Source organism: Cynocephalus volans, chromosome 12 (assembly GCF_027409185.1).
Source record: "Cynocephalus volans isolate mCynVol1 chromosome 12, mCynVol1.pri, whole genome shotgun sequence".
Lineage (NCBI taxonomy): Eukaryota > Metazoa > Chordata > Mammalia > Dermoptera > Cynocephalidae > Cynocephalus > Cynocephalus volans.
Window position 1 is genome coordinate 69,146,001 of NC_084471.1, and position 25,405 is coordinate 69,171,405.

General features: G+C 37.5%; 1 protein-coding gene across 3 annotated transcripts in view; it reads right to left on the bottom strand.

Moving 5' to 3' along the window:
- DIP2B (disco interacting protein 2 homolog B) overlaps positions 1-25,405 on the bottom strand; it is a 220,238-nt gene that overhangs the window by 37,657 nt on the left and 157,176 nt on the right. For all 3 annotated transcript variants that reach the window (XM_063074794.1, XM_063074793.1, XM_063074792.1), the window contains 15 exons: positions 25,023-25,220; positions 23,199-23,290; positions 21,083-21,193; positions 19,649-19,772; positions 18,937-19,046; positions 16,335-16,437; positions 14,951-15,015; positions 13,087-13,180; positions 12,357-12,476; positions 11,004-11,118; positions 10,295-10,434; positions 9,574-9,710; positions 5,898-5,978; positions 3,424-3,551; positions 1,575-1,689 (listed from right to left, as the gene is read on the bottom strand). In XM_063074794.1, coding sequence (XP_062930864.1) covers positions 1,575-1,689; positions 3,424-3,551; positions 5,898-5,978; positions 9,574-9,710; positions 10,295-10,434; positions 11,004-11,118; positions 12,357-12,476; positions 13,087-13,180; positions 14,951-15,015; positions 16,335-16,437; positions 18,937-19,046; positions 19,649-19,772; positions 21,083-21,193; positions 23,199-23,290; positions 25,023-25,220 — 1,733 coding nt within the window. The remainder of the gene's footprint in view (positions 1-1,574; positions 1,690-3,423; positions 3,552-5,897; positions 5,979-9,573; positions 9,711-10,294; positions 10,435-11,003; positions 11,119-12,356; positions 12,477-13,086; positions 13,181-14,950; positions 15,016-16,334; positions 16,438-18,936; positions 19,047-19,648; positions 19,773-21,082; positions 21,194-23,198; positions 23,291-25,022; positions 25,221-25,405) is intronic.

The window sequence follows — 25,405 nt, forward strand, 5'->3', positions numbered from 1 at the left end:
AAAATATGTTATTTACCACAAGATTCTACCAATATGCCCCAAAGTTCATCCTGAACAAAATAAGAAGGTTTTTGTTTGTTTGAAAATATGAATGGTATAGGGCCATTCTCTCACTTGGGAGAGTGTGGTGCTGATAACACCAAGGCGAGCGGTTTGGATCCCTATATAGGGATGGCCGGTTAGCTCACTTGGGAGAGTGTGGTGCTGACAACACCCAGTCAAGGGTTAAGATCCCCTTACTGGTCATCTTTTTTTTTAAAAAAGAAAATATGAATGGTATGAAAAATATTCTCTTTGCATGTCTGCACCTTAGCTATCTTTCAGAGATCAACCCAGTCCTACCTTCTTCTTAATCTTTTCTGTCTAGTCTACCTTCAGTAGATTTTGTTTTCTCTGATTTCCTACCACAAATAGCCTATGCTACACCAGCTGATACCTCAGAACCACAGATCCTAAGGATAGAAAGAAATCTTAAAAGTCATCTAGCCCTGTCACTCATCTCATGCATGTGTTGTTTCTACATTACTACTAACTGGCAGTTAGTAAATCCAAATGCCCCAGGAAGAGAAGTTATAGACATTGGGAACACTTCCAATAAAATACATGAGTTATTGCTTTCTCTGGACCATCCATTTAGCCAACAAATATTTACTGAGCCTACTATGACATGTCGGCATAGCTATCACGCTCTGGGGATTGAGTAGTGAACAAGAGACAAGTCATGGCCTTCGTGGGGCTTATATTATCGTGAATGTAGAAAACAATTAATAAATGTAAACATACTTATATGGAGATAAATGTTAATTAGAACAATAAAGAAGAGTGAAAGGAATATTATTTAAAATAGAGTGGACTTCTTTATTGGAGATTAAGCTTATTATGATCATTATTTTTGATGTTAAAAATAATCACCATCATTATTTACTGAATGCAGATACTATATACTTCAATTAACTATCTCATTTAATCCTTCCAATCACTCTGTAAAATAGATAATTTTATCTCCAATAAACTCAGTGAGGTTAAGTAACTTGCACAAGGGCACATGTCCGTAAGGAGAGGAACTGGGATTCAAAGTCAGTAATTCTAAATGGAGAATAGACTCTTTGCATCATTCTAGCCTGCTCTCCACCAGAAACACATCCCTTATATGGGGCCCAAATCATTCTCTTTCCCTAACATCTTCTCTAACTCTAGAGTAAAGCTCCTACACAGTCAGAATAACACATTTTCTTGGATCCCTCACACTCTAGGCACGACTTATGGCACTACTTACTGCCAAAGATGTGCTCCACACATGAACAGTTAAAACTTTCGTAGCTAGTAAACACTCAGCATGAACGAATATGCTGAGGCAAGTCAAATCTATTGTTACTGGCAACCTGAGCAGAAAAACACTATTTGGTCCACAAGGAGAAATTGTATTAATGATCTGATTTTGCTAACAGTATCCAGTATATCTGAACAATGATCAGCAAGAAAAAATAAAGTGGCATAACCGGCCCATCAAGGAAAATGTTTAAGCAATGGTTGCTGCCACCTCTGATGAGACCCAGACCCCAAGGTGTGCTTACCTGCAGCACACGGCTCATCCACTGGAAACTATCTTCCTCAGAAGCATCAGGTCTTTGTTCCGCAACCACCACAATGCGCTCATCATAAAATACAGACACAGAAAACACAGCAATTCTAAGAGAGACAGATCAAACACATCAGGACTCCCTTCACAAGCAGTCCTATCTACTTTGCTTAATTGGAATTACAGAGAGGGGACATCACCACCACACCACCCTGAAATGAATAGTTTAGAAAAGAAAATACCACAACCATTACCATCAACATGAGGACTCATTCATTCAAAAAACATGTATTAAGCACCACTGTCATGAATGTTGGGGACATAGCGAAAAATAAGACAAAGTTCCTGTCTTCACGGAGCTTACGAGTTAGAGACAGAACGAACAAATAAATATGTAACAATGTCAGGTTGCACTGTACAGGCGGGTGGAGAGGTGTGTGGGGTGCTGTGCTACTGAAGGCAGGCTGGTTGGGGAGCGCCTCCCTGAGGACTGGACATTGGAGCAGAGACCTGAATGAAGTGAGGACGCGAGCCACGCGAAGATCTGGAGGAAGAGGTTTCCGGGCAGAAGGAACGGAAAGCGAAAAGGTTCTGAGGTAGGGACGAACTTGGCAGGTTTGAGGAACAACGAGAAGGCCAGTGTGCCTGGAGCAAAGTGGTGAAGCAGAGAGCGGGAGGGAAAGGTCAGACACAGGCCAGGGCTGATCGCGGAGCCCCTGGGAGGCCGAGGCGGGGACAGAGTTGGTTCTGAGTGAGGTCTCCGCTCAAATGTCCCCATACTAGTGAGGCATGCCCAGACCACCTCATACAAACTAGCAAGCCACCCCTGCCCCTGTGTGCTTCTTCTCCACAGCACTCGTCACCATGTCACATGGTATCTATTTCCCTGTTTATTTGGTTACTGTCAGCTTCCTGCAATAAGAAAGTGAGCTTCACATGGGCAGAGACTTGGCCTGTTCTGTTCATTACTGCAGTTGGGGCATCTAGAATAGCAGAACATAGTTGGCATCCAATAAATATTTGTTGACTGAATGCATGGAAAAAATGGGAGAGCTGAATGTACCAGCACCCGTCTGACTCCCTTTCCTCCTTCCTTCCACACGTTTATTGAACATCTGCTATGTGCCAGGCACTGTGCTGAGTGCTGGGGATGCCACTATGACCAAAGACAGAAGGTCTAGTGCCCCATGGAGTTTACATCTCACAGGAAGCCACACCATTACCAAAACTACACATTTCAGGAACTGGTTCTTCATGGTTTAATTTTTCTTACTTAAAAAACTAAAGGGTCACCAAGGTTGTTCGGAAGATATATACCCATGATCTTGATTTGCTGAATAGGAAGGATATCAACTACTCAAATATATAGCAAATATCTCTTCTTGCATGAATAAGCAAAGAAAAAAGATATTTAATTGACTTCGTTAATGTAATTTGAAATGAGCACTTATGTGTATTAAAACAGTATAATAATTTAGTTAGAAACAAGAGAAATAATCTTAGATGTAGACTCCTATAGAATAGCGTCAATCTCAGTCTGAATGGCACTACTTCTGTATTAAAGAAATGGAGGAAGTTCAACTATTTTAGAATTCTCTTCAGTTCTCAGGACTCAACAAATATAATAATTAAAATCTGAAAAATAGGATATAGTTATTCCTCTCAATTGCAGCCAAAGAACCAGATATTGTAAGATATATATCAAAGTCAGGCTTCTGCTATGCTTAACCAAAAACAACCTAATTACTTGCAAAAAGAATCTACAGACTACAACTCAAACCACTCTGTGGAGACCTATTTAGATTCCATCAGAAGTGCTAACATTTGAACCCCGTACTACTCACCTTCCTCTATACACGGTCTTTATTGACTCAACAGCCAATCCAGTAGCAACAATGTCATCGGCATTATGTCTTCGACCACTAACCATCAGTAATCCGTCCATTTTTCCAACCACAAATACCAAACTACCCTGAAAGGTAACAATGATTTATTTTGATTTCCATGATTTAAATAGTAAAACACACATATTTTAGTTCCTGCCTTCAAGTAAATATCCTTAAAAAATACAAGAAAGAAAACAATGCCATATTTTACGGATTCCAAAGAAAGAGTTTCACATCTTGACATCTCTGAAATCAGTAACATCTTACAGCCAATGGGGTCTTACATGTGAGAAGGGAATTTGTTCATATTTAATCTTAAGGAAGAATGCTATAAGAGACCACAATAAAACACTGAACTCTCAGAAGGAGAGAACAGACCTATAGTTACTAGAGATGGGAAAGGGGGAGAGGGAGGGAAATTAGGGAGTAATTAGGTAAGGGGCACAAAGAATAATTACGATCTGTAATGATGAACATGCTAATAATATTGATTTGATCATCACATACTATACACAGATACTGACAGTCAACTCTGTACCCCATAAATATATAAAATAAAAAATAAATATTTTAGGAAAAAAATAAAGCAACTAGGACTTCACACAGCATAGTTTATTTTCCCAGCCATGATTACCTTTTGTACCTATTCACAGGATGAATACAGAGAAGAAAAATGTTAATTCATTTACTATTGGAATTAGGAGACTAAAACAGTTTTACTGTTTTTAATTTTTAAAATTTTTTTGGCAGGGGGAGAGTATGGGGATCAGAACCCTTGACCTTGCTGTTATAACACCACACTCTAACCAACTAAGCTAACTGGCCAGCCCCCTAAAACAGTTTTATAATATGAGAATGATTGGTTCAGGTTTATAAGAGTAATGCTGTTTCTATCTGGCAAGACTGGACAGAGGCTAATCAAGAAAGTTTTAAGGAAGATTGTAGGAGCCTTTCTTCTCCAGTAAGTTAAAAGAGCAGAAGGAAACTCTACTATCAAAGACCCAAAAGCATCACTGTATAAATAATCTTCCCAGACCCATGTGGAGTAAATTAACGTTTCTCAATCATTACAGAATTGCTAAATTTCTTAGACCATTTACATATATTTGATTATCTAGTAGTTATCATCATATGAATATCACTCATCGATTTACTGGGCACAATGTAGTGCCCTATACTGACTGGGCTATGTAAGTAAGATATACTCTCTATCCTCAAGAGGCTATTGGTCCATCCCAGATGATAGAGGGGAACCAGCCATTTCCAACACAGTCTGAAAAGCTATGGTGCTGGACACAAAAAGAATGAGACAGTCACTGCTAGTTCCCCAGTGTCCGCATCTCCATTTCTTTCACTGTAGGAGAACTTTTGGCTGGGCATGGCTGATCAAAATAAAGACTGCACTTCAGCCTGCCTTGCAGCTAGGTGTGGCCGTAGACTAATGCAGACCCATGAGACGTAAGTGGAAGTGTCGCATAGCAGCTTCAGGGAAGCTTCCTTAAGAGAGAGCAGGACCACACCTTTTCCTCTGTTTCTTGGAATGCAGATGTGATGGCTGGAGCTCCATCTTGGACGCAATAGTGGAGCAGTAAGCTAAAAGGAGCTAGGTCTGAGAACTTCCTGGTATTGAGCTAAGAAGTCAAGACAGTAGGTGTAGACTATTTCTAGGAGAGTTATTCTCCTAGATCATATCCCCCCCCACCCCATAAATGGTGAGGAAGAAATAAAATTAAATTAGATCTTCTCTTATGTGACTTAAGAGGAGAAGAAAGATAGAGTAGAAGGTAATTAGAGATGGATGGAGGGATATGGGCTTAACTAAGATAATGACTCCTATTACTTACAGGATAAAATTCCAACTTCCCATTACATCATGAAAAGCCAAAGCCCTTCATGACCTGGCTCTTTGCCATCCTCATGGGCTCATTAAGCTCACTGTGAGCTCTTTGAGAACAGGCTTTTCATGTCCTAATTGTTTCTGTAAACCCAGTGCCTGTAAATACCATTTGCTGAATAACAAATTGTTGTCATTCAAAGAATTTACTATTACACATGGTATAGTGCTGATAATTTGTATGAAGATGCTTTGTACACTATGTATTATGGTTACCCTTTGCCACTGAAGGTAACTTTTTCCAATACTCTTCTAACTTACTGCAACATGTTAATTAAATCATGAAAGGCAGCAAGAATAAGTGGAAAGAGTTTTGAAAATAAAAAATTTGTCTTAGTTTTAAGGAGGTCAAATGAACTTGGGTAATGTAAGCAATAAACATTAACTCATTTTATGACATTCTTATAGGAACTGCTCTAAATGTAAGATAAGTGGTCCTGTAACACTCTTGAACTAATCAGAATTTGTTATGTTCTGTGAATTAAAGTCCAAATATTTGGACCAGATGTACCAAAATCAACATGAAAGCATCACTTACTGGCCCTACAAACCCCAGCAGTCCTGACCGGATGAATGGCACATCTCCAACAGGAGAGCCTGCAGAATTCACTGGAATCACCTAAACATTAAAAGGAATAATGTGAAAAACTTTGCTTTTTCTTAGAAAATGTCTTTGATTTTTAAAAATACTTTAAAAATTACAACAGTAATACATGCTTGTTGAAAAATTAAAATTATATAAATAGTGAATCCTGTTTTAGATACATATATTAACATATCAACAGTTTTATTTTAAGGAATCATATTATATATACTGTTTTGCAACTTGCTTTTTCACATAATACATCTTGGCTATCCTGCCAGGTTGGTAATAGTCTATTAGCCCACTTTATAAAACAGCTGTCACACACCATTGCACGGGGCAGGGCAGCGGAGCCCTTGGTGTCAGTTCAATTTCCGGCTCTGCCACTTACTAGTAATGTGGACTCTGGGCACGTTCCTGGACTTAACTGAGGCTCAGCTTTTTTCAGCCATAAAATGGAGCTCTCAATGCCTCTCACAGGCTTGGAGTAAAGATTAAAAAATGTAAACAGTTTTGCAGACATAAGCACAGTGCCTGGCTCAGAGTCAGTACTCAAGAAATGGTAGCTATTGGAATGTAACCATTCTTTTATGGCTAGATAGGTCATTCTAATTTTTCACTATTACATGTTGTTTTAATGAATACTGCTGTACATATTTTTGTGCATTTGTACAAAAGGCATGAATCTTTTCAATTTTAATAGGCTGTCCTACAAAACTGTTGTATCGATTTACACTCCACCCATACCATATTAGAATGTCTGTTTTTCCTATATTATGGCTACTACTATGTGTTATCCATTCTTCCAAACTTTGCCAATCTGGTACAAAAAAAGACAGCCCACTGTTATTTTAATTCCATTTCTTTATGAGTAGTGTGATTGAATTTCTTTTCCTTTGTTTACTGGCCATTTGTATTTCTTTTGTGAGTAGCCTATTCATGTCTCTTACCTATTTTTTCTATATGATTGGTTTGATTTCTTTTTCTTTTCTTTTCTTTTTTGTGGCTGACCAATATAGGGATCTGAACCCCTGACCTTGGTGTTATAACACCATGCTCTAAGCAACTGAGCTAACCGACCAGCCCCAAGATTTTTTTTTATAAGGGGAAAGTTATAACAAGAGCTAACATTTATTAAAAGTTTATCATGTGCCAGGCATGGGTCTTCTTGCTTTATGGTTAATCCTCAAGTTAACCCTATGAAATCGGATTACTTCTAATTTACAGATGAGAAAGTAAGGCACAGAGAGTTCTATTTGCCTCAAATCAAACAGGTAACGCATGGCAGTAATGGAAAACTAAGTCTTTGCTCTCATATGTGTTTTTTTGTTTTTTGTTTTGTGGCTGGCTGGTACACACTCCCATATGTGTTACAAAATTTTCTTCCCTAGGAACTTATTTTCAAAGCAAAGCACATTTTTATTTCCTGACAAGTCATTCTTAGATTTTCTATCCTAGTGAAATGTTAACCACATTGGAAAACTCTCTCAGGAATTAATCCAGTAAAAGAAAAAAATATTGGAAATTTTAATTTGCAAAACCAAAGTATAGTTTTACCTTTTTTTGGTTAGGATTTTTACTCTACTTTGCTATCACTAAATTTATACTGGAAATTTCAAAATTTCTTCATTGTTATGGACCTGTTAAGTCTGAGAATTCTGGCTAGGCAAATGCCTTGCAGGAAAGGTAACATAATAAGATATCAGTATTTTCAAACACTGCTTGAGGATCTTGTTTTTAGTAAGGAATATGCAATGAAAAAGATTACAGATATTGGAAATGTGTAGTCCAAAGACTTAAGAATAGGAGAAATTGGGTAAGGTTTAAATTAGTTAAATGTATATATACTCGAGAGGTTATTAGTCACCAGTCAAAGAAAAGCAAGAGACTGGCAGTAAACATATGCTTGAAGAGTTTATGTATGTCCACTCCTCTCAGGCGAATGGGACACAACTTTTGAAGGCAGGCCAAGAACACAGTAGCAATAGTAATAATAACAGATGTTTAATAATTTATAGTATACCATTTTAGGCTATGTAAATACAAAGATGATGGTCAGCCCAGGAGTTCTTAACCCTTTTCAGGCACCACACCATGGATAGCATAGATATGTTGTAACATAGATGACTCTCTCTTACCAGTTACTTCTATTAGTGTACAATTACATGCACTGATTTTAAAATGGGATGGTAGATACACATGCCCTGCCATCTTCAGAATCACTAGTTCTGCTCAAAGAACTGAAAATTGGCAGTGCTCATATAAGCCCTGTCTAGCCTGAAGGGGACATGGCCCATTAACTGAATTTGTCTGGTCCTTAAATGGTACTGTGAGGCAGATTAATCCCAGTTTTGAAATACAGACAATTAATTACCCCTGTTCTGATTTCCAGGCTCGCTAGGCGAACTTCTCATTACAAGCTGGCTTTGCATGCAGAACTGCCTGCAGGAAAACAATGTGCTAGTCTAGCTAGAATGTGCTCGCTCCACTAGAATATGAGCTCCATGAGATTTGTTCGTTTTGTTTCCTGATGTACCCCAAGCATCTAGAATAGTGCCAGACACACAGAAGATGCTCAGTAAATATTTGTCTGACTGAAAGACTGAATAATGTGAGCACTCTGACCCCCTCTGACAGGACAGTTCTTCATCTTTCTTTCTTTTTTTTTTTCCAATCAGGTTCTCTCAGGTTGAACAGTTCTTCATTTCTCATTAGTAATCTGGCATAACTTGAGTCTACTTTGAGAGATAAAGCCATTGTCACTGCACCCTCAAAATTAAATTTTTGAGCTTATAAAGCTCACAACATGGCAAATTCACCAGAGTAAATTTTTGTGAGGCCTCTTATCCTTTATTTACCTAACAGATACACAACAGCATTTCCTATGTGCCAAGTGATGTTCTAAGCACTTTATGAACATTAACCGTTTAGTCCTCACAATGATCCTAAGAGATAGAGATACTACAGGTTGAGTATTCCTTACCCCAAATGTTTGAGACCAAAAGTGTTTGTGTATACCAAACCATCAGAAAGCAAAGATGTCACGATCTTAACCACCCACATAGACTATCTGGGGTTGTCTGGCATCACCATCATTCCGATCTTTTTCTTACACTTATTCACACATAAGTACTTAATAGTAAAAAATGCAACATACGATTAATACAGTGAAAAAAATCATGTGTTCAGGGAAAATAGCACAGGAAAATCACCAGTATACCTGTACCAGCTGTTAAACAATAGTAATAATGAACAGCAGCAGGCTTTAGGTCTCCACATCCAATGCTGTGTTTTGATTAAAAGGTTACTGTATACTGTACAGGTTGAATATATCTTACCTGAAATGAGGTCCCAAGACCTCAAAGAGTTTCAGATTTCGGAGCATTTCAGATTTCCAGATTAGGAATGCTCAATATGTATCATTACTCACATTGTAAAGATAAGGATATTGGGGCATAGAGAGGTTAAACAACTCACCTGAGGTTAGCTAGTGAGTGGCATAGTCAGGATTCAAGCTTAGGCAGTCTAGCTCCTGAGTATACACTCTCAACCACTGTGTTATACTATGTGCCTTCAGCCAGCAGATCTGACCTCACTAAGCATTTTCCCTGTGAAATTTAATATCACATACCTCAAATGTATTTTTTGTCACACCAGCAAGCCCAAAATACATCATGCCTCCAGTTCTGGAGCTAACACAGATTTCTCCAATTTCATCTGTTTTGCAGAGGTGGGGAGGTCCATCTGGTTTTATAATGCACATCATCCCTAATGTACAGAAAATACAAATAAGAGAGATTCTGAAAAACCTTTGCATAATAACATCTTCATCCTGTGAACCCAGGAGAGTTTCGAATTTACTGAGTGGCTTTAAGTAAGAACACCAAAGGAGTGCTAAAAACAAACCAGAAATTAAATACGTATACTTGAAAGTTAAAGCATTTAGAGACAGCAACACATTAAAAATGACCGCAAAGTCCAAAGAAATAGGTTAGATGAATTAAGTGTGACCCCTGGGCAGATCAAACTCGAACACTCACGGAAGCAGTATGCTCTTTCTGCCAATCCCAATGGCTTGGCAATTACAGTGAAAACCAGATAACTTTAGTATCACTCAGTTCTCAGCTTTCCATGTGAAGAAGTGTAATTGAGGCATTCACACTAATAAATCACACAATACCGCTAGAAGGTCAGCATGATTCTAACTACTCAACTGTTAGAGAGGCTTTGAGAAATTAAGTGACTAAGTTCTGAGTTCAGGATTTCTTATTTTGGATCTCCTGTTTCATCAGGCTCTACTATCTCTGATGATAAATCTTCATGAAAAGCCAAAGGTAGTCCTCATAACTCACCACCAGGCATCACATGCCCCACATCCTGGACCGTCAGGGCTGAGTTTTTATCTTCAGTATTGACCCGTATTACCCCATAGCTCAATCCATTCATTGAGAGAATGGCTCTTCCAGGCAAAGGGGCCCCTGGAACTCCAGGCCTGAAAAGAAAATAAACCTATCAAGTTTGGCAAATTAAATGGTATCAAGAGGAAAACCACGAATATGTAGAAAAACAAATTTCCTCTGGCTACAGTACAAAAAACCTCCACTTTCTATATGAAAAATATGCCAGATTAATTAAATTCACATGTACAAGGCATGGGTAACTTTCAATTAGGTGGAAAAAGTAAATTTTAATCAGTTAAGAATATATCAGTCTTGGCTGAACTATAAATGTGCTTTCCATACTTAAGCTACAATCATGAACAATCTATTTCTAGTCAAAGATGCTTATTAAGGATTCTGAAGAGCAGAGCAACAGAGAAAAAAACTAATTCACAAAGATGATATGAGAATAATTAAAGTAAACTTTTAGTCTACTGGGTATACTTTAGGCAAGAGTGGGAAAAATAAATGAGATGCTTCAAACTACTTTACAAAGTAATTCTGACTTTTAGGCTTATGAAGCAGAAAATTAGTTAGCAACCCTTTGTCATCACCTGGTAAATACTGCGCATTTCATCAGGTTATAAGACACATCAAGAGCATCTGACATCCTTAACAATACCTGCGGATTGCTACAGTCATGGCCTCTGCAGACGTAGCACACGGACAGATGGCCTCAGGTTTCAGTCCATGGCTTTGGAACAGACTCAGGAAGGCATCACAGGATGATACAGACCCTACGGAGTTGGAACAGATCAATCTTAAAGCTGAAATTGTGATTTTCATTACTGCAGGAACTGGTAAAGAGTGGAAAGTTGACATATTTGTTTCTCATGGGAACTCACATACATCATTCATTCCACACAAATATTTTACTGTGCCTGTGAGATGGTTTAATACATTTCAAGGACAAATTATTGCTCGTCCAGCCCATGAAAGGTCACTGATACTACTTAAAGTTACAACTTGGAATAGGGCTGCTCCTACCAAACTGACAAATCAGTATCAGAACACTGCTGCCAGTTTATAATTCAGCAACTCTTCCTGAAATAACTATTATAAGCCAGGGCAATACAATACTGGCTTAGTTCCCTCTTCTTCTATGTGAAATTCTCTGACTTTTTTCTTACTAAGGTCAATCCCATGTCTGTATTTTAACCCTGGAAGATCAATGTGACTACTGACAAAAACCCATTTAGGACAAAGAGCATAGTATCTAATGCTTAACCTGATTCCACTGTGTAAAGGATCAGGATTTTTGTGCTTGCAGGGAAAAGCAGGTAACACAGTTAGATCTCTAAAAGTTTTTACAAAGTCCTTTGATTTGCTGTTAGGGGGAATGTACACAAAGACCAGACACTTGGTTACTTCAAGTCACCTTCATATCCTTTTATCTGAGAAATACCCACAGTTACATAAGAGAAAGAGGATAAAAGTGAATGAGCTACAGGGAGTGGTTTTAAGAGCTCACAGACCCATCAAAAGAATGAATAAATAAAATGTGGTATATCTATACAATGGAATATTATTTAGCAATAAAAAGGGATGAAGTACTGACATATGCTGCAACATGGATGAACCTTGAAAAGATAAGTGAAAGCAGCCCATTACAAAAGGCCACATACTGTATGATTGCATTTATATGATATGCCCAGGGTAGGCAAATCTATAGAGATGGAAAGTAGATTAGCAGTGCTGGGGGACAGTGGGGAAAATGGGGAATGACAGATAATGGGTATGTGGTTTCTTTTGGGGGTAATGAAAATGTTCTAAACTTAGATAACAGTGATGGTTGCATAACTGTGAATATACCCAAACCACTGAATTGTACACCTTAAATGGGTGAGTTTAATGGCATGTGAATTATAACTCAATACAGATGTTTTTTAAAAAGTTTATAGAAAGGGGGCCAAAAAAAACCCCTATGCTACTAAAGGAAAAAATATTTCCAGACCCACATTCCAGAAATACTCACAGGGATTAGCTCCATCAGTCACAATTAACATTCGGAGGGAACTCAAGCTCACATCTCTTTGGTCTCGATGAGCCATCATAGCCCAGTGCAAGTCTCGACATTTTACTAAAGCTATCTTGGCTACAAATTCAAAAGGGATATGTTAACATACACATACATGCTAAATTTGTTATATATTTAACAAACTATAATAAAAACAATTTTCCTTATTTTAGGGATCGTGATTTTCACTTAGAGAAAATAAAAAAAGTTTCAAAGAGACTGTGCCAGTTAACAGAGGCAGAAAGCACCACATTTAGCCAACTGACTACATATGCACTTGCTTGCTCACTGCAACCTCCAGGCAGGCCACAGTATCCCAGCTGAGGAAGCTTTGAATACCACAGCAAGTAATAAATGTAATTCGGGGCTCAGATTTGGGAGAGTTCATCTCAGTTCTTTGTTGGCGGCTGGCTGGTACAGGGATCTGAACTGTTGACCTTGGTATTACAAGGTGGCACTCTAACCAACAGAGATAACAGGCTAGCCATGATCTCAATTCTTAAGAAAGGACATCAGTGAGATGAAACAGACAATGTATCTAATTCTATAGTAACTGAACTCTAAAATTTGTTAAGCCACCAACGCATAGAAATGTGTCCCTACAGGGGCAATTTGAAATCCCCTGAAATCCCTGAAATCTAAATTCAAACAGTCACATAATTAAAGCTTAGATGCTGTATGTGACTACCTTTGTGAGCATGTACCCTTTGGACCCAAGAGAGAGGACAGGTCTTCATAACAGAGTAGGGTACGCTAATTGTGTGCGTCTTATTCATCACATTCTGAAAAGCAAAGATAAAAAGTAATCAATACCAAATACAGACTTAGCATTCTAAAATAGAACTGATATTTTGTTAATAATTTTAATTATACAAGTAATACTCAAATATATGCTCTTTGAAAAAACTGTGATATATTAACCATAAGGCTGAAGTTCCTTTCATACCTTCCCTCAAACCAGGTTCCCTCCTTTCCTTCCCAGAGATAATCACAGTTATGAATTTGGTACATATTCTTCCATTCCTCTTTTTAATGCATTTGCATATATATTTGTTCCCATAGAAATATACAGTATTTTTAAAATAAAAGGCATCGTGTTATAGATGTATCTACAACTTGCTTTTTCTTTCACTTAAATTGTTTTAGAGCTAAATCTATCCACATCAGTACGAGATATCTACATCATTCTTTTTGAACTGCTGCATAGTACTCCATACTATGGCTATATCACAATTTACTTAGGCATTTTCCTATAAAGGACAATTTTTTGCTATTACAAATAATGTTTCAAGGAACATACTTGTACTTACTTCCCTGAGCTCATGTGCGAGTGTTTCCGTAGGGTAGATACAGAAGTAGTACTGCTGGGTCATAGGACATATGCTTTTTAGATGTTAACAGACACTGCCAAACTGTCCTCCACCCCACTAAGTGTTTTCGCCATGCTCACACTTGCCACATACCACAAAGGGGTGGGTATTACAAAGCAAGAAATCAAAGTTTCCTCCTTTCTTACGGGAGGTCCTGCCCAGACCTGTTAAGTGTTTGGTGACATAAAGCTGAGGGAAGGAACTGAGGGATCATGCAATTTGGTGCCTCTCCTGCCACCAAACCAAATATACCCAGGTCCCAAAGAGACCCAGCCTGGCACAGTAACCGAGCCTTGATATTTCAACTGGCCATTCTGTTCACCACCTAAGTGGCCCAAAGAAACCGAGATACCATTAGAAGATATCATTTCCTCCCTCCCCCAAGTTCCTAGCTCTGGTGACAAACTTGGTTTCAGGAAAAGGCTGGTGTTCATAAAATTCTTCATACATGTCCCTATCTTATACTTTGAATTACAGGGTGGAGATTCCTCTAACTCCTCTGAAGGATTTTTTAACTTCTGATAAAAAAAGAAAATGGGAAAGGTTTCAGAAAAGAGCTAGAAAAGTAGGAACACTCAAGGAATAAATCTCTTCCTAATTTGGGGGGTGATGGAAGAGAAGGCATCCTCCTCCTCTTCCCTCATGCTTCATTTTCTACTTTCTCAGACTCCTGCAGTATGTAAGAAAGGTAAGCTTGATGCTCTCTAAGATCCTTTTCACCTCCAGGACCCTTATTTCTGCTCTCTCTCCTCCTAAACAGCACGTTACATATGGTAGCTTCCCCCTCTCTTCCTTTACCCCCCCAAATCTCTATATGGCTAACGCTTACCTATTTTTCAAAGTCCAATGCAGCTGTCACCTCTTCCATAAAAACTGCCTTGAAGCCCAGAGCTGGAAGGAAGCTACTTTCTCTAATGCCCATAGTGTGTTACCTGCTCCTGCATAATGGAAAGTGTCCCCATGTACCTTTTTAATTGCAGCATGTAGCTTATGTTTGGCAGTAATTCAATATATTTTGTCCAGTGAAAAGCTCAGAGGACCTCTGAAATATATTACTGATCTTTTAGGGGCTTAAATTTCAAACAAGCACTGAGAGATGCTCTAGTTACCAAGCATGCTGGCCTTAACATTAAGCACAATGTATATACAAAAGGCCTTAATTCTGAATTCTGAATAGCTTACCGCAAACATGCCATGCCACAGCCCAGCATCCTTCTTAAAGTCTAAAACATTTACTACTGTTTCCCCTAAAACAGGAAAAAATAGGAAAAAACCAGAAAGAAATCATATTTAGGATTAAGTAGCAAAATCATGTCACTTGCCTCTACTAAACAACTGCTTTGGTGCTTTTAGAGAAATGAGTAAAAGTTCTTAGGGTCTTTTGATTGCTGGAGGACTGATCATAGAATAATGTGGTCACAGCAGGGACAATGAGCTAGAAACTCCTTAGGACTTAGGCACGTCTTGCAGGAGATAATTTTTCTCCCTAATTATGTAAGGAACAAATGCTTTTACAAACTTCGGAAGTTTCACAAATATAAGTAATTATATTTTCTTGAAAAAATAAAAAATGTTGGTGTGTATAAACATGCATATATTATATCTATACACACACAAACATATATACTTCCAGACATATTTACATGTAGATAGATATCTAACATAACAAAATTGGTATATACAGCTCTGTACCTAATTTTTTTTCACTTTATGATATATTGAAACAATTTCTCCATATCTTTAATATTCAAGAACATGAGTTTCAATGCTTCAGGGGATAATCCATTATATGAATGTATTATAATTTAATCAATCCCTATTTCGGCATTTTGACTGCTCCCATTATATATATATTGTTAGCCAGACAAGAATGCTGCTCTATAATGAATTCATATTAACTTGTTTCATTTTGCAAAAGGAAAATAAAACCCTAAAAAAATTAATATTGCAAAGAACATTCTAACGCAAATAGTCACTATGCAATATATATATACATGTCTAAAGTTCAACAATACAGAATATATTTTTGTGTTTTTTATTTTTTTAATTTTTTAAAAATTTTTTGTCTTTTTCGTGACCGGCACTCAGCCAGTGAGTGCACCGGCCATTACCATATAGGATCTGAACCCGCGGCGGGAGCGTCGCCGTGCTCCCAGCGCCGCACTCTCCCGAGTGCGCCACGGGCTTGGCCCTATTTTTGTGTTTTAATTTGTGCTTTTTGGTAGCTGAATTTCTTTGACTCCAAATGTATAGCTGGTAGCTCTCTATACACAGAAAGATGGAGATACCTGACATTCCACAGCTAATAAACACATGGTTTTAATTAGGGTTTTCTATTTCTGTACTCTGGAAATATGCTTTACATATTTGGTTTGCCCAGAATTTGAGTACCTTTAAATTACAGCATATTTGTGAAAAAGAAGAAAACCAAAGCAAGCCAAGAATGTGTTTTGGAACATTTCACTCTGAATTTGGTCATTAAATGGAATCCAATCACTGAGCACTCTGCGTATAGTCACACATATCTGAAGCTAACAATGAGGGCAGTCATGGGATGAGGTCTGACCTTCAGAATAATTGCAGGCCTGCGACAGAGCTTGGCAGTGAGACAACATTGCAAGCCGGGACACTGTAACTCCCATTACACTCCCTTCTTTGCTTGTTTTATACTAGGAAAAAAAAAAAAAAAAGACAAAGACATAAGAAACACAATAAAGTTGGTTATTTCAAATGACAAATCTAGAATCCAAAAATGAAACTCAGATAAGCTGTCATCATGGGCTGAATTTAACATGTTTAATATGAATATTTAAGCCTATGCACTTGGGTCCCAAACTCTAATCACACAAGATAGGATCAAAAGATGACAAAACTTAACAAAAGTATGTGTGAAAAAAAAAGTTTAATTAGTCATCCAGTGTGAAATGGCTGCTAAAAAAGCTAAAACAAACAAGTGGCTTGAGCTGCATTAATAGAAACACAATACCACACATGTCAGGCACAGCACTACAGCGTTAATGGTGTACACGATGTGGTCCCTGTCTGTTAGAAGTGCCCACTTTGGTAGAGGGAGTCCTAAAAGTGAATGTCCTATTCACTCCTACAAGTCATTCAACTATAATTATGATTTACCCTCAATACTCCATTCAAGTTGCTTTTTACCCACATTATCAACCTTTTGATTGTTAAATCAAAAGGACATTTTGCATACTTAATCTTATCACACCTCTCAGCAACATTTTGACTACTCTCTTCTTGGCACTTTCTCCTTCCTTGGCTTTTGTGATACCCCTCTCTCCTATCTGGTTGCCTCTCCACTTCCTCTGCCCACCCCGTAAATGTTTGTGTCTCCCGAGAGTTCTGCTCTCCTTCCTCTTCTCTTTTCACTTTATTCCATCAAGGTACTATATATTCCTAATGACTCCTAGTTCTCCGTCTCCAACCCAAGCTTCTCCAGAGATCCAGACTAACCCTGAAATGTCCTGTAGTCCTGTGAAACCCAATGTATCCAACACTATTCTTCACCTCACCCTATGCCCATGAAAACTCCTCCTGCTATATTTTCTTTGTGAAGGATGCTGCCATCAACCCAGTTGCCCAATTTAAAAAATCTGACTCTTTCTTGCCTCCTCCCTTCTCCAGCATCAGTCTTTAAGTCCTGCTTGCTCTACTTCCTTACTGTCTCTCAACTCCATCCACTTCTATCTCCACCACCTCGAGCCTGGGCTCACCTAGATAACTGTAAAAAGCTGGTCTCTCTATTAACTTTCTTAACCCAACCAATCCAAATAAATCTTCTTTACAACAAATTCATTCTTATCATTCTCCAGCTGACAACACTTTAATAGCTCCCTACTACCCACAGGATACTTTAAATTCCCTAGCAGAGTCCTATGGGTAATAGGAGGATCTCAAGCGAGAATTGCTAATTAATTCATAATAGGGGAAACCTAGAAATAGTTTCTATGTGAGACCAGAGAGCTAACAAGGGCCACATAATGAAGGGCCCTTCACCTGGTAGGAAGAACCAATGATGAAGATTGAAAAGGAGTGGTCAATGAGGTACTCGAACTCAGAGAAAGTCCAGGAAGCCAGCAACTTTAAGGAGGATGGAGTCATGGGCCGTGTTATTACTGAGAAACGATATGGATTGAGAGTTGACCACTAAATTTGATATTTTAATTGTTTATTTACTTTTCTGTCTTTTAAACATACTCAGATCTCTTCTGTCTTTAAAAACAATCCTTGCATCCAACATTACCCATCACTCTCAAAGCTACTGCCCCTTCTTTTTATAGCCAAAGTTATCTGATGTTATCTATATGTGTCATCACCACAGTGTTCAAGGTTGGGTGGTGATTTTCCCCCCCAAACCTTTTTTTTTTTAATTTACTGATTTGCTTATTCACTAATTTAGCAAACAGTTGGTGAGCACATGTCAAGCAGAATGCAGAGCAGTGTTTAGCTTTTAGAGTCAGACAGACCTGAGTTTGAGTCTCAGCTCTGCCATTTTTGAGTCATGTGACCTTTGTCAGTAACTCAAGTTCTTTTAAGTCTTAGTCTCCTCATCTATAAAGCAGGTCTTTATAGGTTGGTGTACATGTGAAGACTAAATCAGATAATGCATTTAAAGCACTTAGACTGGTGCCTGGTATGCACCAGGACTTAATCCCTCAACTGAATCATGTTGCCAGTCAATCGAGTTCCTACACTAACCTTCAATACCAAATCCTCTAGCCATTTGTTTCTTCTTGCTCTGTCTTTCATCTGTTAAACATGTTCTTTTCAAGCACAACTATCTTCCCTCCTCATTTCTCCATTTTGCCCTCAACAAAAACAGCAGAGAAATTTCTCTAAAAAAACAGCAGAGAAACTTCTCTGCCAGTAAATCATGTTTAAGCCTTTCTACTTTTCTAAAGTCTTTTAAAATTTTCTCACATGAAAGATCAATTTCTTTGCTATTTTTCTCCTAAAGGTACTGTTATAATAAAAATAATTAGAATAGATGGTCCAGTATAAGGCATTTTACAACCCCAAAGACAGAAATCTCACAAAGCAGGAGGATCTTCTAACATTAAAACTGCAAAAAGTTAGTTTATATTTTTGTAAAATAGTAACCAAAGCCAAAGGAAAAGCCAGAAAGCATGTTTCACAGTCTCAGGACTTACCTCAATGTATGCTGGTTCTGTACCAGCAGGAGAAATGTGGGGCTGCCAATCTTTGGGTGGCTTTGAAAGGTACTTGGAATCTGTTACAACCCATTTGAGCCGGGGCCAACCTAAATCAAACCCAAAGTAAAATTTGAATTGCCTAAGCCATCAGAGAAGGAATTCACACTGAATCGGTCATTGTAAATAAAGAGACCAAATTAAGATCATTTTAATATCAATAAAACACTTTATTTTAATTAGTTTTTAGTGATAAATCACCAGACAATTATACCTTCTTTTAAAAGTACAATTGTTCCACATGCTAAGGCCTTAACATTACCTCAACAATTGGGAGGTCCATTTGGCAGTGGAAGTCCACTGATGTTAGTGGTCTATCCTCTGTCTCTACATGGAGCATTTAGCTTTAATGTACAGAGTGGTAGCTTTTTCCAACCATCAGCATAAAGGTTAAGGGTGTGGGCTGTGGAACCAGACAGATTTGGGTTCAAATCGCTGCTCTGCATTTATTAGCTGTGACTGTGGGCAAGTTACTTAACCTCTCAGTTTCCTCACCTGTAAAATGGGGATAATAATGGCACCTACTTCATAATACAATGAGATATAAATAAGAAAATATATGTAAAGTACTTAGCTATTATTACACTAAAATGCTAATTAAAGCACTCAGTTTTCACTTTTAAATGATAATTCAAGTACAATTATTACTAACCTTTAAACTGTACAATTTCCCCATTCTGGGTTTTTGGCAGCCCCTTTAGACAAACTTCACTGGTAAGAGCTAAGGCAATACCACAGCTTCCTAGCAAGAAGCCAATCTGCTGACCTCCAGCATCCTGTGGAGAAAAGATAATGAGTACAGTAGGGGAGCAAATGTGAGCAGACCTAGGCCCAAAATCTAACACTTAGTAATGCCTGGCACATGTGCAATAACATTCATGGAGCCCCACCGATATCTGGAAATTGTCAAAATCTAGTGACAATATATTCTAAATAATTTCTTATAATACAGTGTTTTCCTGAGAATAAATCAAATATTTTATTAACCTGACATTGCTAATGATGAATCCTACCAGCCAAATGTGACCATTTTATTCAAGGGTCAGCAATGATCCTCTTTTTAAATTACTTTCAGGCAAATTAAATAAATGCTAATATGGTTAAACTGTCTTCCCCTAACCTTACTCCCAAATCCAAGAGCAAAGCAATTCAGGTCAGAACAAAATAAATAACATAAATGGGTACCAAATGTTCAAATTTACAATGAAAGTCATGAATGGTTACACCTAAATCCAGGTACTCCTTTTATTATTCTATTTTAAAGAAGGTATATTTAAGCGTTAGACCAACAGCAACAAAAACAATAGCAAAAAACAACAAAAGATACAGTCTAAAGTATTTCCATTAAAATGTCATCCTAAAAGTATCATTATGAAGCCACACAAATACTGCCAACTTAATAATTTAAGAACAACCCTATGATTTCATGACCAAAGAATACTATATCCCATCAACTAGAGCTTTAGAGAGTTACCAATTTGTTTTCTATGCCTTCCAGAAAATAATCTTTTCTTATAAACACACATTCTCCACCATATTTGTCTTTGACATCAATTCTCAGTAATAAACTGCATGAGAAAATTAGGGCCAAACATGAAAATTGGTTACATATTCTTCATTTTAGTAGGGCTGATGCATTGTCAAAGTAAAATCCTGTAATCCAGAGTGGTAACATGCAGTTACTGCATCTCCATTCCATTTAATGGAAATCCTAGGTCAGAAGATACAATTAAAGAAAATCCCTTAACAAAAAGGTCTCAACTACTGTAAATGTAGATTACCTACAGTCTGAAACAAGAGTGGTACTCTTTATAAATAGTAGTCATTGAAAAGTAAATTATACTCCCATGATTTTTAAAATAATATATAATACTAAAAAAATTATATCTTAGTTGAAAATGTTTTTTGCGTGACACTTGTAAATATCAACTCAATTTTTCTGCAACTTTCATATTTTTAGAAGCCAAGTACTTCAGAACATGGTCAGACTGTTTCTAAAGTCATGACCGAGTCAGTTGATCCAACAAGAACCCAATGCCTGCGATGTCACATCAGGCTACATTCCTCTTAAATTCAGCAATGTTACCTTTCTGGTAAGAGGTACCTCTATAGGCACTGGAATCACTTCTGCCAGGAGACATCCATAAAAAGCCACCATAAACATGACTGGATCATTGTTGGGGTAAACCAGCGCTACCTAAAATTCAAAATGGCATCCAATAACAGAGGAATAAAAGCACACTAATGCTTCAATGTTATTCTCTATCATATATAACATTTATCATGATCACAATAAACTATTTAATAATCATTTGTTCTAAAGGGAATTAAGTTACTAAGAAGGACACACAAATCTAAAAAGATCTCTGTCATGCCCATGATTTATACTACACATTTTGGGAACTATAATGCAATTCATCATCACCATCATAAGAATTTTTCACTTAATTCTATTGGTGATTTAGCAGTAAACAACTCACCTTAAGTGGTAAGTTAATTATTTAGGAAACCTCAGGCAATTTACCTTAGTGCAGGACTAAAGCAATAAAATAAATGTAATGGATCTCTCTAGACAGAACAGCATATTAAAGAATATGCCTTACATCTGTCTCTCACAGAGAACCTATAAGTGTTGATTGAGTTGATTACCATCTTCGGACCAACACAGGTTTCTTACTCTTTAATTCATTGATCATCCTTACACACGCAGCGATGTAAGAGCTCTGGCATGAAGGCATTTGGTAACAGATGTAAGCAACACTGGCAGACACCATTATGGATATAAAGCTAATTCATAACAAAAGATCATCAGTGCAACCTCTGCAATATGTTCAACCTGTGATCTCACCTGTTACACATCACAGGGATAACTGACTTTTCCTAATTTACTCAAGGAATGCAAAGACACAGAAGTTACTATGACTGTGGAATTTGTTACTTGGCTGGGATATTCACAAATTAACATTTGAAACTTAATCATATCACCAGACTCTTGTTTTCCCTGCTTTTGCTTTAACTTCTCTTTACTCCCTCCCACGGTAAGTTCAATTCTGAACTTTTAAGCTTTCATAGCATTCTAAAAAAATACTAATTCCACAAGCCACGTAACCCATTTCCTTCCTGCTTACAAGTGTCCGTGTTGCTAGATAGGCACAAAATAACTTCCTTAGGGTTCAGGGAGGCACAGGAAACATTCATGTGTCACACTTACAATTAAAAGCCATACTTGAGGTGCCCTTTGCCATGATGCAAAAGTATTTTTAAAAGGCTACTTTAGGAGATTCTGTAATCATGAGCCTACTAAAAAGAAGTCTGTTGCATAGTTGGTATTTCATTCTACAAATCCCAAATGACAAGTAATGCTTGATGGTAAGAAGTATTCATTTAAAAATCATTAATTAAGGGCCGAGCCCGTGGCGCACTTGGTAGAGTGCTGTGCTGGGAGCGCGGCAACGCTCCCGCCGCGGGTTCGGATCCTATATAGGACTGACCAGTGCACTCACTGGCTGAGTGCCGGTCACGAAAAAACGACAAAAAATAAATAAATAAAATAAATGGTAAAAGGTTCAAAACAAAAAAAAAAAAAAAAAATCATTAATTAAAATAAAACTTAAGGCTGGCTGGTTCGCTCAGTTGGTTAGAGTGCGGTGTTGATAGGACCAAGGTCCAGGGTTCGGATCCCCTTACTGGCCAGCCACCAAAAAGAAAAAAAGCCAAATAAAACTTCAAAAATTAAAAAAAAAAAAAAAAAAAGAAATGTCACTTCTAATTAAAGAATAAAATAATGTCAATTTGTTTCTTCTTAGAAGTAACATGAATCTTCCTTTTCCACATAAAACCACAGAAAATTGCTTTGAAAGTTTTATGAGGCATTTTGTAAAGAATAAAATCAAAGAGTAAATTTTATTGCTATTTTTGTTGTCTAAATATTCCAGTATTTATGTCTGGAAAAACTTGGGTTTCTCTTTTTATTAGCACCTCAAGTGTTTACTGACAAGCAGCTAGCTACACAGAAGGACATGTGAGTTGCCTTCAGCCTATGAATGCAAGAAATATCACCTGGCACTGGGCTAACCTGAGTTGGAACCAAGCCATTTTTATTTTCCAAGAATAAGTTATATAAATTTTCCTGTTGTGGATTAAAACTCCAGAATGTGCACATTAGAAAACAACAAACACTAACTAAACAAAAAACTAATTACCCTGTCTCCAGGTTTTAACACAGGTTCATTTTTGGTCCCCAGTTTATTAAGCAGCGTGTAGGCCAACTTTAAACTTCTGCTCCACAACTTTCCTAGAAAAAGAAAAGAAAATAGTTATGTAGAAAAAATACAGGCCTATCTCAGCCAAGAGAGCAGTCAGTTCATCAGCACATTTACTAAGACAATGGCCACTTCGAAATGCTGCATTAGGTGAGTATTACTTCCCTCCCCACAAAGAGCTTTAAACTCGTTTTACTTTACAAAAGCCAGTCCTGCCTGGTTAAAAAAAAAAAAAAAAACATCACCAGATGCTCATCCTGGTTTATACAACATTTCAAATTCTTTTCTGAAGTAATCTGAATATCCTTAGAAATAATCTGACGTAAGCAAATCACATTAAAAGGGGTAGAACAATTTTTTAAAATCACACTGAAAATCAGAAGACTACTTCTGTTCTAAGCTTTTTCTAAAGAACCGCACACATATGTGGCATTAGATACTTGAGGTAATTGCAAAGCAAAAGTATGACTCAAATGATTAAACATTCCATATCACTGTAATTCAGTGAAGAAAACAATGAAATGGAAATTAACTTTGTAAAACATGTGGATGTAGTCATAGATGTTAAACACATGCAAAGATCTGGCCAATGGAATGCCTTCTTTAAGGGTTATATGGGATGAATTAACATACAACTTCTGAGGTGAATGCTAAAACTATTTTGGCACAAGCAAACAAAAAAATCTTTTTCTTTCCCTCTTCTTATTCCCTCCTCCCAAGCACTCTTAGAAATTCTTATTTTAGATTATGAGAAAAGTACAGGGGCTGGCTGGGTAGTTCACTTGGCAGAGCGTGATGCCGGTAGCACCAAAGTCACGGATTCAGGTCCCCTTACCGGCCAGAAAAGATTATGAGAAAAGTGAAAGAGAAATCATGTTGCAGGATGAAGTAAAGATTTTAAAAAGCGATCAGTTTCAATTTTTAGATAAAACTATCTGATTTTCACCATACATCATTAATACTGACCAAATGCTTTTCTAAAAATCTTATAATATTAATATTAGATCTATAAAGCCTCTTTCTTTTTGCTGTCTTTTAAATATCAGTTAGCTTGCAAATGTCACTTTAGCACATGAAAATATTCAACAATAGCTTGACTTACAACTCAGGATCCTGTTAAATAACTGGAAAGATATGTTGAAACATAAAAGGATACCTGTACTCCCATGTTTACTGCAGCCCTATTTACAATAGTCAGAGTTGGAACCAGCCTAAATGCCCATCATCGGATGAGTGGATAAGGAAAATGTGGTACATCTACACAATGGAATACTACTCTGCTATAAAAAAAAAAAAAAAAAGAAATACTACCGTTCACAGCAACATGGATGGACTTAGAATTATATTAAGTGAGATAAGCCAGGCACAGAAAGAGAAATACCGCATGTTCTCACTTATTTGGGGGAGCTAATAAAAATAAATAAGTAAATAAACAAATGAATAGTGAGGGTTTGGGGAAAGAAGACACAAACAACAATCACAACAATTCCTTGATTTTGTTAAGACGTGAACAGATATGATATTGATGGGGGAGGGGAGAGAGGGAGGGAGAAAAAGGAGGAATTGATAAAGGGACACAAAAATCACTATATTGTACATTGATAAAATAAAATAAAATAAGAAATGAAAAAAAATATTTATCAACTAAAAAAAAAAAGAAACATAATCACCAGCAGCTGCTAAATATCAAGATTAAAAACACTACCCATGATATTCTGAAGAACTCTTAGGAGAAAGGAAGGATCTGGAATCTTGTGAACTCACCATATGTAAGAGTGTAAACGGGTTTCCCTGTCACGTCCAGTGCAGTCAGACAGGAGCATTTTGCTTGAGTAGTGCCCCAGCGCTGTAGGGCAGATTCAAGCGCAGGAGGCCAGTTGCAGATGACTCCTAGTGGTTCTCCCTTCACAGGGGTCATCTGCCGTCCCTCAGGCTTGGGCTGGTTGGGGTCTGGCTGAGGTACTGTACCAAAAAGACCCCAATGAGTAAAATAAGTATAAATACCAACTAACACAGCTTAGGTCTCTAGTCTTAAATGCGTGTATATCCCTTTTCTCCTCATTTGTATCTGGTTTAAACTCACTTTGAGAAAAGAAAGGACAGAAATGTAACCATTTCTAACCAGAAATGGTAATCCACAAACTGGG